At 36.3% G+C, this 17314-nt stretch overlaps 2 protein-coding genes and 1 non-coding gene across 23 annotated transcripts; 1 reads left to right on the top strand and 2 right to left on the bottom strand.

The window, feature by feature from the left end:
- Positions 1-578: 578 nt before the first annotated feature.
- TRNAT-AGU (transfer RNA threonine (anticodon AGU)) lies at positions 579-652 on the top strand. The gene has a single exon. It is a non-coding gene; the product is annotated as a tRNA-Thr (tRNA).
- A 279-nt stretch (positions 653-931) lies between these two features.
- LOC112712336 (nifU-like protein 4, mitochondrial) lies at positions 932-5226 on the bottom strand. Of its 20 annotated transcripts, none has more exons than XM_072203949.1 (10): positions 4893-5212; positions 4645-4702; positions 4481-4541; positions 3737-3807; positions 3317-3625; positions 3067-3228; positions 2812-2987; positions 2050-2153; positions 1807-1918; positions 932-1401 (listed from the first exon to the last, which is right to left on the bottom strand). In XM_072203949.1, exons 5-10 carry the CDS (start codon positions 3513-3515, stop codon positions 1333-1335), a joined length of 822 nt encoding a protein of 273 aa, XP_072060050.1. In that variant the 5' UTR covers positions 3516-3625; positions 3737-3807; positions 4481-4541; positions 4645-4702; positions 4893-5212; the 3' UTR covers positions 932-1332. The 20 variants fall into 20 exon arrangements, with proteins under 20 accessions (XP_072060050.1, XP_072060053.1, XP_072060051.1 ...); XM_072203952.1 differs by having other exon boundaries at positions 3317-3653; XM_072203950.1 differs by having other exon boundaries at positions 3737-3810.
- A 5794-nt stretch (positions 5227-11020) lies between these two features.
- Positions 11021-16880, bottom strand: LOC112712338 (uncharacterized). 2 transcript variants are annotated; one of them, XM_025765197.2, is made up of 4 exons: positions 16617-16880; positions 15675-15931; positions 12787-15575; positions 11021-12684 (listed from the first exon to the last, which is right to left on the bottom strand). In XM_025765197.2, the coding sequence occupies exons 2-4, from the start codon at positions 15696-15698 to the stop codon at positions 11325-11327; spliced, it is 4173 nt and encodes a 1390-aa protein (XP_025620982.1). In that variant the 5' UTR covers positions 15699-15931; positions 16617-16880; the 3' UTR covers positions 11021-11324. The 2 variants fall into 2 exon arrangements, with proteins under 2 accessions (XP_025620982.1, XP_025620983.1); XM_025765198.3 differs by having other exon boundaries at positions 16477-16880.
- Positions 16881-17314: the final 434 nt, after the last annotated feature.

The raw sequence follows: 17314 nt of genomic DNA on the forward strand, positions 1-17314 counted from the left end.
GATTATATAAAATATAAAATATTTTTTAAATATATTATAATGATATTTTGATATTTTATTGATATTAAAATATAAAATAATTTTTTAAATATTTTTAATGTCTTCTCTTAATTATATAAAGTATTTAAACTATTTTTTGTTTTAATAAATAATAATATATATTATTTTTAAATTCATTTCAAGAATATATATTAAGAATAAAACTGAACACACTGACACGTGATGATATTTAGATGTGTCCAAACATATCTAGTGAAGAATTTTTTATTTTTTATTAAGATACTGGTGAAGAATTTTTTAGGTCAGACGAGTGTCAATAAATGTCGTGTTCAAAATGTGTCTCACACATACACAACAAATCAGTAAAATGTTCGTGTTTTATAGCAAGTGACTAAGTTATATATTTTTCTATTAATATGAAATTATGTTTTTATAAAAATTGGTTTAGAATTATATTTATATGCAAATTAAATTCTATATAATCGATTTCCATTATTTAGAATTTATTTATTTAGAATCATGTTTTGAAAGATAAGTGACAATCATTAAATGTGAGATATGATTTAAATATAACATCTGCTTTTGTAGCTCAGTTGGTTAGAGCACCCGTTTAGTAAGCGGGAGGTCTTGAGTTCGACTCTCAACGAAAGCAAACCAAGTTAAGTTTATGTCCGACACGCGTATTTGTGTCTTTGGATAACATATATTTTTAAAATAAATTTAGATATAGTATATATTATTATTTATTAAAATAAAAAATATTTTAAATATTTGATATAATTAAAATAAGACATTACAAATAATTAAAAATTTTAATTTATATTTTATATATATACGTGTTCCATATCGTATAAAATTTTAAAATTCGCCTGTCATATCATGTCCCGTAGATAGGATACATTCAAAAAAATATTTAAGAGACAACTTTCCATATTCAATGGTCATTAATTACTATGAATCAAGGGATTTTATTACATTACACGAGTGACCCCTGTTATGCAATTAATACAAGCGTCTTAGGCATCAGTCAGGCATAAAGTAGATGTGGACTAATACCACAATACCTAGGCATTTGTGTGATTTTGTAAATCGCCAGCAATTTAAAGTGAAGGCCAGCAATTATCCTATTAAGGGATAGGGCAATTCATGCAACTCTACAAAGTATCCAAACAAAAAAAAAAATTCTCTCTATTTTTTTTTCCATTATTTTTTCTTCATCCAAACAACACACAAAGAAATCTACTCTTCCTTCCATTTTCTCTTCTCCTATTTTCTTTCCTTCCATTTTCTTTTTCTATATCCAAACAAAGTGTAAATGTGGAACAAGTTCTACTATTCCATTTGTCCACTTAATGCTTCTGCTTCATCTTCAGCATCCAGTTCTTGTTCAACTCCTTTGACCTGTAAAGCAAGCAGCATTGGAAATTTTGTTCATGGAATTCATTCCATTAATGTTGCTATGACAAATGCCAATTTGCATATGCTAGAGAACAAGCTAAAATAAAAAAATTGATCAAACATTTGGTACAAAATAAGAGCATGATCCCTATGATAATTAAATCCAAATTCCACAGTTTGAATGTGAAAAATAAAGAGGAAGTAATAAGTTTTGTAACTGGCACACTATAAATTTTGGCTTCTAATTCTAAGCTTACAACAAACAAAGCTGCTGCTATTTTTCTTTTAAAAAGAAAACGTAAAAAAAACTGGAAGGGCAGAACAAACTTTGTTTCTAAGCACAAGCATAGTCCCCAGAAGGAAACAATAATTAATTTCAGCACAAGAAGATATCCCAGAACTTGTTACCTCAGGTACATAATGCATCAACATATTTTCAATGCCGGATTTCAAAGTCACCGAAGAACTTGGGCACCCACTACATGCTCCTTGCATCTTAAGTTTTACTATTCCAGTATCCCTATATAAAAACCACAATAAATAAATTAACTTGGTACAAATATAATTCTATAGTGCCAGTAGTTGGACGCTCTTCCTAAAAGTTTCATCCATGTGCTTCAAAACCAAAATAACAAACTATTAAGAACTTACGGATCAAATCCTCGATATTCAATGTCTCCACCATCATCTTGAACAGCCGGCCGAATACGAGTCTCCAACAATTCCTTGATCATTGCAACAGTTTCGGAATCATCCTGTACAAAACACATGCATACTACCATTTAGTTTAGGCCTCTCAAATATGGTTGAGCACATACTCAAATGTACTCCAGGGTTAAAACATTTTCATACTACAAGGTACTTAGATTAGTTAGATACAAGTATAGAATATGTTAAGGAAAAATCCATCTGAACTGACAGGTGGGGGCACAAGGGAGTGAATGCCAATTTAGTGGGGAAATGGTGCCTTTACATCAAACCCAAGAAGAACAAAAAGAAAAAAAGAAAGGTACAGGAACAGAGACAGAGGTTTTCTTCCAGTTGGCACAACACAAAAAATTACCAGAAGGGAAAACGATGCCTGACTTAGCAAAATGTTTGATGACTACAGTGATTAACCAAACTTAGTAGCATCTCATACATAATAGCAAGGCAAAGCAAAAGTTATTATATTGCTGATATAAATCTAGCATTAGTCTTTATGCAACCAAGTGAAATAAAGGATTCAGTGACAAATACATGACAGGTATGCACTCTGGTTAGCAAAAGCCAAAGACCTCATAAACTAATCACAAAAAAGCATGTTCACATTTGCTAAAATGACAAAAATAACATGAGTGGCGCAATCATCAATACAAAAACAACATAAGCATTTGAATAAACTAGAAAAGAACAAGGATGCATAATATTTACCTCTTGAATAGCTGTATCCATGGCTGCAGCAGCTTTAGAGTCCAAAAACAACGGCTGACCAGAGGAGTAGAAATCCATAATGGCCGCAAATATCTCAGGCTTCAACAACTCCCAAGAAGAATCATCAGATTTCGTCACGGTAACAAAATCAGACCCGAAGAAAACCCTAGTAATCCCTGCAAAGCAATCGCAAACACGCATTCACCAAAATGCCAGCTACAAAATGAAATTGAACTAGAGGACAAACAAGAATACCATCAATTCCAAAGATTGATTTAGCGAGAGGCGAATTCATAGCCGAACGCGCGTTTGGGAAGTCGGCGCTTCCAACTTCCATGACAGGCTTCCCGGCATAGAACATCAGAGACGAAGGATTCGGTGTAGGCTGCGTTTGGATGAACATGTTCCTCCTTTGCCCTGTTACGACGCATAGTTTGAGTTCAAACAAACAGAGAATAACAACCGAAAAAATATCAATGCAAAAGAAGAAGAAGAAGAAAAATACCTCCGAATCCCAAGAAGGGAGAAGATTTGAGTGATGGTAGTGGAGAGGCGGAGGAATAAAAGGCATTGTGGTAGTGGCGGTGAAACGACGCCGTTGTGCGCACGGGGTGGATGATGGAAACGACCCTGTTCTCCGCCGCGGATTTGGGCGTTCGGAGGGGATGTCGTGCCCGTGCTGCTAATCGGAAAAAGTTTCTCATCGTTAAATTTCCCGTTTCTTCTGACGGTGAAGGTGGTGGAGCTGAGGTTATTTCTATTGTTCTTTTTGTTGTTAGGCGGTGTCACAGGCCAACCACTTAACGACACGTGGCTAATAAGGGAGAAAATATGTTACGTGCCTTGTTTAACCAATAAGGGAGAAATTATTCATACGTACAAAATCAATTTGGTTTTTTCGTCAGTAAATTTTTCGACATATTACCTCGAACATATGGAACTCCGTAGCTAAGGTTTCAGTCTTACTTCCTTCGTGGCCATCATCTCTTGAACACGCTGCTTGACAAGGCATACCACAGTCTACACGGTTTAATTCACAAAAATCCAATAAAAAATGAAAGGCCAAAACCGTAATTAGCTAGTATGGTTGCAAAAACCAAACCAATCAATAAATCGATAAAATTATTGATTTAATCATTTATTGAGAATCGATTTAATTAAATATCGAATAAAATTATTAAAAAATTTATATATAATTTAATATATATAAATTCTATAATTTCTAAGTTAATAAAATTCCATTATATATACACAGCCAAAATCATGGAAGATTATATCCAATCATGACCAAATATATCCTCAACAAACTAAATTAAAAAAAAATCTCAATGCTCTTAATACAAAAATTAACATGAAACTTTAGCACACATCAAGAAGATAAGCCTGCCACAACAGCAATAGCTGAATAGCATTCATCTAAGGTTGAGCCATGGAGAAACTTGTCAAATAGCTCAGCCTGTGACAAGAATGTTAATTGTTAAGGAAGAAACAAAGTCATAAAATCATTCTAAACATAAAGAAAACTTTCACAAAATTATCACATGAGCCAAGTAAGTGATTAGGCAGCTGCCAAGTTTCGAAATGATATTAGGTAAGTTACAGTATTTGTATTTTTCAAAAAAAAAATAACATCAGGAAATAAATAAGCAAATGGCTAAATAGAAATTACCAAAATAAATATAACATTTCTTCCACTTTCAACTTTATCACTTGAATAATGAATACATGTTCTGTCAAAGGAAAGTAGGAACAGATATCCTCAATCCTAATGATTTATCCATATCAAATATTATGATGCTTTGTGCTTGAAGCTAACGATCTTAACCCGTATACCTGAAAACTTTTATTACTTTCAGTTCACCTATTCGCTTGTTCTCAAAATCTTTAAGCTCTGCAAGGGTTCCATCAACATTAAAATTAAAAAATCAAAAATAATTCAGAGGGAGCTCAATTATTAGTAAGAAAATTCCACAGTAAAGGGACACAGAGGGCCACAGAGGAGAATGGGGACACAGAAAAAATTATTAACAAATCTACACAGCATAACTAATTAACTGCTATCAATTTATCACAGTGCTTACCGGCGGCGAAGAGGAAGGGGGAGTGACGGCGCGACACGGCGAAAACAGAGAGAGAGAGAGAGAGCTCAAACAGAGGAGAGGAGATGCGGTGGCGGTGGGCTATGCGGGGCTGTGGGGCTGCGGTGGCTACGGCGGCTGCGTGCTACGGGGCTGGGGGGCTACGCCGCTAGGGTTCTTCGCATCTTTTCTTTCTTCTTTCAATTTTGAGGGAGGAGAGGGTGAGTTTTAGCGTGTGCCTATCGAGATCAGCTGCCCTTTACTTTTTGAGAGGAAAAGTCAGAGGTTTCCTGGTTTATTATTAAATTTGGTTGCTCCCACATAAATTTTGTTATTTGCAGAAGTGAACCCTGGTTTATTTGGAAATTGCTTCCTGGTGCAAGAAATATTGGGCCGGCCCGTCTAATGTCAAACATCTTTGCCCTTGTTTTTGTTATAGTTACCCGCAAGGATTATTTATTATGGCTAGTGGAGGACAAAAATATTTTATTGTGAAAAGTTGAAGACCAAAAAAAGAAAACCTGAGAAGTTTTACTAGAAAAAAATTGAAAGACAAAAAACAAGAAAATTATCATCTCATTGTCTGAAAGTGTGGCTTCTCTTCTCTGAAACTTAAATCCCCAAATTGAGAAAGCAATGGTATCCGATCTGAGAGTTTGATTGCGGCCAAATTGCATAAAATACTTTGACATCTGTGGTAGTTTCCATGATGGGTAACTGATGGTAAGCATTTCGTTCTATTTGAATTTCTGTATGGAGTTATACATTGTTCATTAAAATAAAGCAGTATTGTTTAAAGATAGGCAGAAGCACACTTATTTCATGGTTTTTGACATGGTGACGCAGAGGGAGATGCGTGCGGCGGAGCTACAACTGCCGACGGCAAAAATATAAAAGGAGATGTTGTACTTGAGCAGCGATCTTCAAAAAAAGAAGAAAAGAAAAAATAAGCGCGTAGAGTGCAATGAGATTGATCTTCAGAGGGCGTGTATGGCGCAATAAGATTAGTCTTCAAAGGACGCGTAGAGCGCACTAAAAGTGCAGATAGAACTGCTAAAACATATATAGATTGAACTTGCTGAATAGAATGCAAACATGACTGCTGAAACAGAATACAGAGGAAACTCTCGAAAGAAAGTGCAGACAGGCCATAGTGACTATTCCATAAATGATAGTTATTTTCTGTTAGAACAGGTGTAACCAAGACTGATGTTAGATTTTTACTTGGATGGATGTAATAGAGATTGATTGCTGAGCTAAATTAAAAGATTGATTATTCATCCTAGAAGAAGATTGAAAAAGAAGTAGGGTGATTATGATAGCTTATGTATCCTTTTCAAGGGGGATACCAAGAATGCGAAATGACATCAGATCAGGAGACCTCATTTTATTGAATGGTAAATTATGACGAAATGACATCAGATCAGGAGACCTCATTTTATGACGAAATAACACCGGTCTCCACACTTCTGGAGAAGGAAAACTCACGTCCAACTGGGAGGGTCCCTACCGAATCAAGATGATAATCGAAAAAGGATCCTACAGACTCAAAACACTAGACGAGACCAAGCTCCCGAGATCCTGGAACGCCACCAACTTACGACGTTACTATACGTAGAAACATCCTTCCAAAGTAACAAGATCAAGGTCGTTTAGGACTATCTCTTTACCTTTTAACTTTTTCTTTCTTTGTTCACTTTCATTTATTGCTTAAGTTGTTTAATCGTATATCCAAACAAGCTAAATAAGCAAAGTATAGAAATCGGCACACTAAGAGGCCTAAAATAAGTAATAACGGCCCAAAAAGGACACACATAAAACAAGCATGAGCTAACGGTCTTCCAACTCGCGAAATGTCGAACTCACCAACATCCCGCGAATTGGCGCAGGATGACATCACACCCTTTGCAAGCCCCCTCGTTGCATCCTGAGAATAGAAAACTGAAAACCAAATTTGTCAACGAAAGCGGCGTTAAGGTTTAAACTAATAACTTTCCAACTCGCGAAAAGCGAAACTCACCAACATCCCGCCAATTGGCACAGGATGACGTCACGTCCTTTCCAAGCCCCTCACAGTCTTCCGAACTATAAAGAGCTGGACTCCCCAACAATTCAATATTGAGACCAAGCAAGCATGCTCTCATGATCCAGGGACAACTGTTCCAGACCTAATTTCCGAGTCCTTCTTCGGAATTGTCACCAAATCAAACAATCCCAAGATTGGGTCATCCTCACAGCCCAAAGACGGATCAATAACTTCCAGTATCTTGAACTAACATTCGAATTCAAATACCTCCCTTATTTTAGCCTAGTAAGATAAGATGATAATCGTCTAAACTGGTTCTACAATTTCTAACTAACATTTGAATTCAAATATCTCTTTTATCTTAGCCAGATAAGATGAGATAACTACCACCAGCTATATAAAGAATAACCAGAGACCTCCTCAGATACTCACTCATTCCACACACTTTATACCTCTTAGATCCATTCTAACTTGGGCGTCGAAGTGTCTTTATAGGTACCATCTTCTGCCGCTCCAAAAAGACGATCCGACAACTGCCTCGATTCGCAAGTTTTCGATTCATCTCACAATCCATACCAGAGACTTTTAGTACAGAAATAAACAGCAATGTACTTATGAATTATTAACAAAGGAAGATTAGTGAAAAATGTGAAAAGTAAGAGAAAAAAAGGAGGTTGATTTTGAGAAGGGTAGGGTAAGTTACATGTAGAGTTAGTTTGTAATATATATTTAAAAAGTATATATACCGTGAAGAAAGTGAGTATTGAATCTATAACTTTTTTTCTTGTAAAAGTTTAAAGTAACTATTAAACCAATTATTTAAATTATTAATATAGTACGTTTATTATTTAAAGACTAATGTTGTAAGAATTTGGAGTTAGAAAAAGAATGACAAGACATTTATTTTTATTTGTGTTATTTTACTTTTATTAAAAACTTGATGATCAATGCTATTTTTAGTTTTATATTGAATTGTTTTAAATTTTTATTGTTTTTAATTTTAATTTGAACTTAATTTTTTTATTTTAGTAATACGTATGAAATATGAAATTATTGAACTTTTTATTTAGTTAAAAATTTTAATTTTTTTTGCGAATAATTTCGGATAAAATATGGTTAAGAATTTTAAGATGTGTGTAGAGTTAGAATTAAAAATTCTCAACCTACTGATAGGAACCTACTGATAGGATAAAGTTAAGTTTTAAAAAAAAAATTAATCCGCGAATAAAATTAAGATAGAATTCAGATTCTATCCCATTTATTGCCAACCCTAATTGAAAAAGGAAAAAATATAATTCTTACAATTTGGTTTAAAACAATTATACATATAAAAAATCAATTATTATATCAGTTTTTTTTTTCAACGAAAGAACTTGATTGATGTGTAAAGTAATAAATAAATGGGCCACATTTGAACAATATAAAAAAATGATATTCACCAATCATATATAAAAAAGTAAAAAACATACTTCAAAAGAGATAAAAACTATAAAGTGTAAGCATAAGTATATATAAAATAAATAATTTTTAATATACATATGGTTAAAATTAAGATGGAGATGCTACACATCCATATAACTATGTAATTAAATTGGTCCAACACAAAAAAAAATCTAATACCATTAAATAAAACGTGAAATATATGTGTTTAACACACACAAAATCGCTCTTGCCCAGCGCTTCTTCTCCCCTACGCTTCTTCTTCTCCTCCCGCGCTTCTTCTCACGCTTGTTTACGCACGGAGCGTATTCTTCTTCTTTGCCTTCTTTTTTGCGTTCCTCCTTCTCCTCCTTCTCCTCCTTTTTTGTGTTCCTTCTTCTTCACGTGTTTTCTCCTTGTCGTCATTCTTTTGTTGTTGTTGCTACTGTATTTTTTGTCTTTTCCTCCTTCTCTCTCTGGTGAAGAAGCAGTAGAAGGTGAAGAAGAAGAGTTTTAAATAGTGCAGAATGAACCGAACACAGTACTCATGGTGAACCGAATACAATACAATTGTATAGTACTGAGTGAATGAAACATAATCCATTATATAAAATCAAATTCAAGCAGCTTTCGCGTTCCTTTTTCTTCACGTGTTTTCTCCTTATCGTCATTCTTTTGTTGTTGTTGCTGCTGTATTTTTTGGTCTTTTCCTCCTTTTCTCTAGTGAAGAAGCAGTAGAAGGTGAGAAAGAAGAGTTTTGAATAATGCAGAATAAACCGAACCCAGTACTCATGGTGAACCGAACATAATACAATTGTATAATACTGAGTGAACGAAACATAATCCATTATATAAAATCAAATTCAAACAGGTTTCCTGCAGAATGAACCAAACACAGTACTCATGGTGAACCGACACAGTACTCATGGTGAAACAATTGTATAATATTGAGTGAACGAAACATGATCCATTATATAAAATCAAATTCAAATAACTCTGCCTACAATTTACATATTATCAATTCAATTCAATTCAATTAAGTACACTTCCGTCCATTTAAATTAATTCAAATTAGCATTTGCATTCCATTCAATTCGATTCAAAATTGAATAATCCAACCTTTGTCAGTTTGATTCGTTTCAGAAGAATAATCCAAATCGCTCTCCTGATTTGAAGTTAAGTTATTTATTGTTTCGATTCAGAAGTGCAAATCAAAGAAGAAAAAACGAAGAAGAATAGAAAAAAGATAAATGCAACATAACCAAATCGAAATAAGAAAACGAGAAGATAAATGCAACCAAAGGAAAACGACGAAGACAATGCAGATCAATAAGGAAAAATGCAAACAGAGAAGAAGGAAGAAATTTACGTTGCAGCAGAAGATATACATTAAGCAAAGTTTTAAGTTATAGCACGTTATAGGTAGCGCGTGTATAACAAACAAGTGAAGAATGGAAAAGGCCTGTGTGAAGAAAATTACTTGATTAATAACCATATAAAAAATACATGGATGTAGAGTTTTTTCAAAACTCAAATTAGAAAGCATGTGTTATAATTTATAAACGAACCTTTTCTCTGTGTGTGGGGATGTGTGCTGGTGTATTTCAATTAATGTTAAATTAAATCCATGCATTAATCAATGTCTCTGGCTAAGTTAATCTCATCATTCAACAAATCTTATAATCTCAAACTTCAATAAAATATAAGATTGATCTATCATGGATACTAAAAATACATATTAAAATTATAAAATAAAATTTTTTTTATTAAAAATTTAAAATTTTAATATATTTATTGTATATTTATTAAATAAAATATTTAAAATTATTTAATAATAATAAATTTATCATTTATCTTTAAAACACATATTAGCTAAATCCTAAAATATATATTGAACACGTTAAATGAGCTAAATGAAATAAAGATTAACCACTAGAAATCAATGTGTCAACTTTTATTTAGTAATTTACAGCATCTTATTATTTTAAAATATGCGTTTGTGTCTTCAGACAATGAGACACATGTTAAGATACTAACTAAAATACAACTTAAAATCTCAATATATTTATTAAAGTAAGAGATTTATTATGTATTTATTAAAATAAAAAATTCCTAATAATATGCCTTAACTAAATCCTTTAAATATCAAGATTTATGTTAGTTTTTCAAATTTCAACACTTTGACCAATGTCTAAAAGTGATTGCATATATTTTTAGAATGATATAAGATTCCGAGGCCAGTCTGATTAGCAAAGTATAAGTTTATCACGTACTCATCCATTGAAAGGGAAATGTGTACTGCTCTAAAAGCTGCAGCTGTTTTTTTTTTCCTTTTACTAGTTTGGTAACACAGGCCACCGTCCAAGTAAGCACACGAAAGAAAAAGAATTGTGAAATCATGTAGCACAAGACAGAATGTCTTGGACGGCATCAATAACACCTTAGTTGTTACGAACCACCATTATGCTGATTGGTGACTATGACCTGTTTAGTTGTCCTAACTAGACCCATTAGTCGGCAGTGAGCAACCAAGGCAGGGCGTCATAGTGTTATAGTGTATTATTAAAAGAGCATAAGTGTGTTGTACTTTCCATTCCTTTTATTACTGTTTTTGGCGATTATTGATTTGATTTGATCCATTCCCTTATAAGCCTGTGGGGACTTTTGCCGCGCACACAACCGAGAATTTATTTTTGAGAAGCAACCTTCATTCATTTCACAATTCCTTGCACTAAAATCTGGTCACTTCACACAGCTTTTACAACCAACCATTACTTTCATCTCTGCTCTCTAAACCAGAGCTTGAGGCAGCAGCAGTAAGGGGGAAAAACTAAAAGGATACTATTTATTATCACAAAATCTAAATCTAATTCTGTAGGTGGAAAAACCTGCAATACAAATTCCAATATTTAACACCCAGCAAAGCATTCATGCATTCAGCAGGTGACTCGTCTAACCATAAAATAAATTACGAGGGAGAGGAGGGAGAATCAAAATCTTTTCCTCTTTACTCGTGATATGTCGTCAAAACTATCATCACTCCAAACCTGTCCACCACCATGCCTGAAGTTATCTTCCTGCTCATCCATGTTTCTTGTTCTTCTAGGTGGCGGCACATTTCCTGGCCGCCCCTTAATTCTTCTGTCGAAGTCTCTTTCCCTCATCGCGTTGCCTCTTTCATGAAAGTCCGAGTCTTCAGAACAGAATCTATAATGTCTAGGCCCCTCCTCAGCATTAAGGTGAAAGTTCTCATTAACATTACCATTGTAAGGTGGCCTGAAAGAACGAACAGGTCCTCGTCTCTCACCAAACCTCCTCCTCTCCTCACCATTTCCTTCATTGTTAAGCTCAAGTATCCTACCAGAATGCATAGGACCCCCAAAGAAGTCGTCATCATTGTCTGCACGATCGCGGGGATCCACAACATCAAATCTCCTGTTCCTAACTAAAATCCGGCCAGACGGACTCCTGTTGGACATGACAGACCTCGGATGACCATGATCTCTTGCAGAATCAATGTCCCTAATGTCATTAGAAGGTCTCGACATGTAGGATGGGGAACCATGCCTACGCACCACTCTCTCACCAAAAACAGGGCGCTCAGGGGACCTCATCCTGTCAACCCTGTATAATGGAGATCTTCTGTGGCCTAATTCTGGATGCCCACCAAACCCATCTGGGGATCTTCTTCTAGGAGACCTCCTCCTTGGAGAAGACCATGGACCAGGTGAGCGACTCCTTGATCTGATGGGAGACTTGGAACGCATCCGTGGAAGACCCCTTCTCTGCATTGAAGAGAAGTTCCTATTCCCTCTAGTAAACCGACCATCCAGTCCATCAAACGGTTGGGGACGTGTGAACATAGAATCTATAGTGTCATCAGGGAAATTTCTCATAAATTTCTCACTGTGCCTCATGCCAACCATCTCTGAACCATCACCTCCAATGCACCTACTTGGACTAACGTTTCTTGGTATTCTATGACCCATTTGGATGCCATCTCTTCCTCCTGGAGAGCGCCTCCTTGGCGGAATATATGAACCATCATTCAATGGTTTTCTTCCCATCCGACCATGACCAACATAAGAGCCATCAGGAGCAACATTATTGAACTCCATATCACTATCGGCAATAGCAGATGCATATTTTCTGGGGCCACGGAACTGACCTGGACCATTGTAGAACTCACCAGAAAATTCCCGGTCAGATTCCCAATCCCCACGGAGTGTGTCCATTCGATTATTAACCCTTCCTCTACCACGCACAAAATTCATTCTAGAATTTCTAGGGGATATATCTTGGTGTCTTTCTCTAGAGAATTTGCGAGGTGCATCAATATAAACATCATCTCTGAAATATCAAAACAGGAATAAAGGAGGGAAAAATAAGACTTTAAAGGAAAAGAACAAACTCGACCAATAAAAGACATACAGATGAGAATAAAATGCATACCTTACTCGTGGTAGCTTGTCACCATCCAGGGTGTCGGATAATACATCTCTACCTCCCCGTGATGGCAATGACCTTCCTGATATAGACCTAGTTTTACTAGGGGATGAAGAGCTAGCAGCTCGGGAGAGATCAATGATTCTTCCTTGGTTACCACCATTATTAACATCTTTGCTTGCATCATCAGCATTTGCAAACACTTCCATCTTTGGCAAATCTAAGTCAATTTGTCTAACAGTGTCAGCTGTCTTTACAACCTCATTGGCACACTGAACAGCTTCTTCCCCATTGTTTGCAGTACCTTGGAAGGAGCATAATTCCATCTCCACGGTTTTAGATGCATTTTGCCTATCTGAAAGATCTAGCGGTTTCGTTTGCAAAAGGTTAACCAGTTGCTTCCCATCAGAGGCAATATTTGGCTTTTCATTATCCACCGACTCTTGCATGCACACAATTTTATCAACGACCTTAGCTGACCTCTCAAGCATTTCAATGTCCACTCCATCTTCACCAACCTTTACCTCACCATGGGTTACAGCTGTCTTGTCATCCTCCACAGCATGAGATAAGGTAGGACAATCACCAATCACACCCCCTTCCTCCATCTGTCTATTTCCAAAATTATTAGAGTCAGGATGTTCTACTTCTCTTACCTCGCATACGGTGTCTTGGGCGGTGGATTGCTGCAGAAGTTCTCGGACCTCACCATCTTCATAATCATCATCTTCAGCGTACTGTTCAGTATCAACAGGAACATTCACAGCACGATTGTCATCAGAATCATAATCAGAACCGTAAGGATCATCCTCCATCATATCGGTTGATAAGGTTATCTTTTCTTCATCACTTACACAACTATCACCCCTGTCTCGTGGATGGGGTGTAGGCTCATTCATGAGTTTCACTCTGCAACCATCACGATTATCAGCATTTTCTTCTTTGGTTATTAATGAATCCTTCGTGCTAGCATCAGAGAGTTCTGTACCATTATCAACTATAGGTTTCATATCTGTTTCTGAAGGAACCTGCACGGCAAAAGCACCAGGAGATACTTCCTGAACATTAACTTCAGTGGTAGAAGTACAATTTTCTTGGTGGCTAACTACATTTTCGGGGGTAGTCAACTGCGCTGAACAAGATTTCAAGTCTGCTGAGCAGACAGGTTTCATTGGGGGACAAACTGTCTCTGCAGGAACTTTTGCTGCCTCGGAAGTGACTGGCACTGGCACTGCCAGAGCTGAAGAACAAATATCTGACCCTTGTGACAACTCATTATCCAATCGATCTGTTTTACCCTCTGATGCCTTTGGTCTTTCATCATTACCATCATGACTGGGTTCAGGTTTAACAAGCTTCGGATCAACTAACATTGTATTGCCAACAGGCACAGACTTAGAAGACTCAACAATGGAATGCTGAACAATTTCTTGTTTAACGGAAACACTATCTAATGAACTGGCATTAGCTTCCTTTAAATTCCTTTTCAAGTTCTCATCAAATGGTTCTGATTTTACCGACCTAAAACTAGAAGCATTCACATCACCAGAAGCTATCAAACTTGACGAGCTCACAGTTGGAGTAGCATTGCTTGGATTTAATGTAACAGATACTCTAGAGAGCTCAGCAAATTTCGAAGGATAAGTTGTAAGACAGAGATCCCGTGGGAGGACCAATTTATGCTGTCCATACGGACCAGAAGAAATAATGAAAGACTTCCTTTGACTCTCTTCAAGTGTTTGCTTTACAGACTCAACACCTGTTGGTAGCACCATTCCAGTTGAGCACATGTATTGTTTTTCATCAAGGGCACCACCAGAAGCTTTCATCCCATCAACAGAAGGTTTAACTGAACTTGCATCAGTCCCAGATTCTTCCCATGCATCCATTGTAGTATTCAGATCCCAGTTTGCCCTGTTGGAATGAACACGAGGTGTGTCACTGTTAATTTTAGCATCACTACTTGAATTTTGAGTAGTGTGTTCTTCCTTGCTTAGAGACAACTCCAATGAGACGGGTTCCACTTTCTCAATTTTACTGCTGTTGTGAATTTCAGAACTTCCAACGGCTGGAAACTCATGATCCTTTAACCTTAAAGATAAATGAGTACTATCCGGAACTATAGCATACTCTTGTTTACATATGTCTTGGACACTCTGTTTGCTCATATCTGCTCCAATGTTAAGTGCTAGACTTTGCTTTGCAGCCAACAGGAGTTCAGGATTTCCCTTAATCATCTGGGATCCCAATTTCTTATCAGAACCTTCATTAAGTTTCACCTTCTCTAGGCTATCCATGACATCCAAAGTACTTGATTCAGTTGCAATAATCGGTTCCTCAAGTTTGGGCCTAAGGAGGCCAGAATCGGTTTGCACCTTCTTAGCATGAGTGAGATCAGTACTTGCTTTCTTGTCTTCAAAGACAATTCCATTAATATCAGATAATCCAGATGTACTGGTAGAAAGAGTTGAACCCTGTGATGTGCTTGAATGTTCCTTTCGCAAGATATCACTTTCTTCTGGAAACGAACCCTCTTCCAGAGGAGCTGACGAAGCTTGAACAGAAGGAAACCTCCTTTTCTTGATTGGTGCCCCTGCAGCGGTTGCGTTCGATAGAGTAGATCCTTGGGAATTGCTCGAGTTTTCTTTTCGTTGCAAATCAGTTTCTTCAGTAAGAGAACATGGTTCTTCAGTCAGTGGCGATGAAGGCCGATTCAAAGGGAACCACCTCCTTTTCTTGATCGGTACACCTGCAGTTAAACCACTAAATTGCCCAGCAATGGATTTTACCCCAGTCTGTCAATAGAAGATCAAGTAATCAATATCCAAAATAGTACAAATTGGCAATGGTTCTCTAATCGTAGTTAGCTGTTAAATCAGAAAGGAAATAAACACCTCTTCATGTCCTGAAACAGGCATGATTCCAAAGTTTGCTTAAAAATCTCACAAGTCAAAAACCCTTCTTTCACTTCAGTTATTAATATTCAACAGAAAATCCTCAATGATATTATTGAAGTTGGCTAAAAAATATCCTGCACTGAATTAAGCATTCGTAGGCACATCTCTATCTTCCATAAAGCTTGTTCGCAAATATCCAAGTAAACTTAGTTCTATCCTTAGCCTCACTTCAACATCACACAAGATGTGGGAACCTGAAACACACAACATAAGTCTCCCGTGTCAGAAACTAATTATCAAAGCCAAAAACACATAAATTTAACACCATAACTCCCTGGAATTTAATTCTATCAGATCCAAACCTAATTCGTCACATAATCAGAAAAAGCTTCCAGATCAGTCCCTATTATCACTTCAAGAATATTCCACACGCAATAAGAGTAAGCAGAACACCAAAATGAGTAAAATATTAACCTAATAACCACCACCAAACCCGGCACAGAGTGGTCAACAAGACCAAAATTCACCAAATAAAGTCAACAATAGGGTTGGTAAACGATCTATCCCGCGGCATCAATAGTGCTCACCAAATCAACCAGAAAACTCCCAAAACATCATCAAACAATAAGGAACAAAACAAAGTCCGAAAAACTGATTTCACAATCGGTGTCGTATTCCAAGAACATAAATCACCCTAAGCATATAAGGGATGATCAGATCTAATCCAATAATCAAATAGGGGCAAAACACAATAAACGCCAAAAGCAAAGAGTAGTGTGAGGCTCGTGAAATTAGATACCCACAACCGCAGGCTACGGAGAAACCAAACCAATTAGAGGAGAAAAAACAGATCTTGACCCAGAATTTCAATAGAGCGCGATGAAAAATCCGAAGACGAAGAAGACGAAGACGAAAAACAAGAAAAAGAGGGGGAAATACCTGATAAGAAAGAAAAACAAGGTTGTTTTGTGAAATGGTAAATGAGAAAAGGAGGAGTGGGTTTTGGGGAATTTGGTTTCGGTCAAGTTCGCTCTGCAACTTCCTAGAAACGAAAGTGGGAACAAACGAAAGAGCTGAGAAAGAGGAAAAAAGGAATCTGAGTCTCTCTTTCTTTCTCTTTCTCTCTCTATCTTCTCTCTAATGAGTCGTAGAGAGAGAAAACTAGGGTTTGCTTTTTTGTGCTGATTTTATTGACTTTTTGATAACGGAAGCTTATCTTCGCTACTATATATTCTATTTCACCGACGTGACAGGCCAACTAATCTGCCGCCACGTGTCCTTTTCTTTGGCGTGGCATCTATTCCACCATTAATTCCTTTTCTTTGAACCACAGCCGTTGGATCCAAAGGGACGACTTTCCTTCCGGTTCTTTCCCCCATTCACACTGGACTTCGTCGTCTTTCTCATATTTGCTTTCATTTTATATTATATATTGCAAAAAAATCAATTATTCTACAAGTATTTAATATTTAATAACAGATCTTTGGTGTTAGTAAAGCGTTTTTGGTTTCCTTGTCATATTATCACTTTCGCATTTGGAAAAAAAAAAGATATTAATTTCTCTTTTGAATGTGGACCAAGTAAAATAGTATCCCCTACTATGTACTATCTATGGTGACAATTGACTTATATATTTG

Source organism: Arachis hypogaea, chromosome 9, assembly GCF_003086295.3.
Source record: "Arachis hypogaea cultivar Tifrunner chromosome 9, arahy.Tifrunner.gnm2.J5K5, whole genome shotgun sequence".
Classification (NCBI taxonomy): domain Eukaryota; kingdom Viridiplantae; phylum Streptophyta; class Magnoliopsida; order Fabales; family Fabaceae; genus Arachis; species Arachis hypogaea.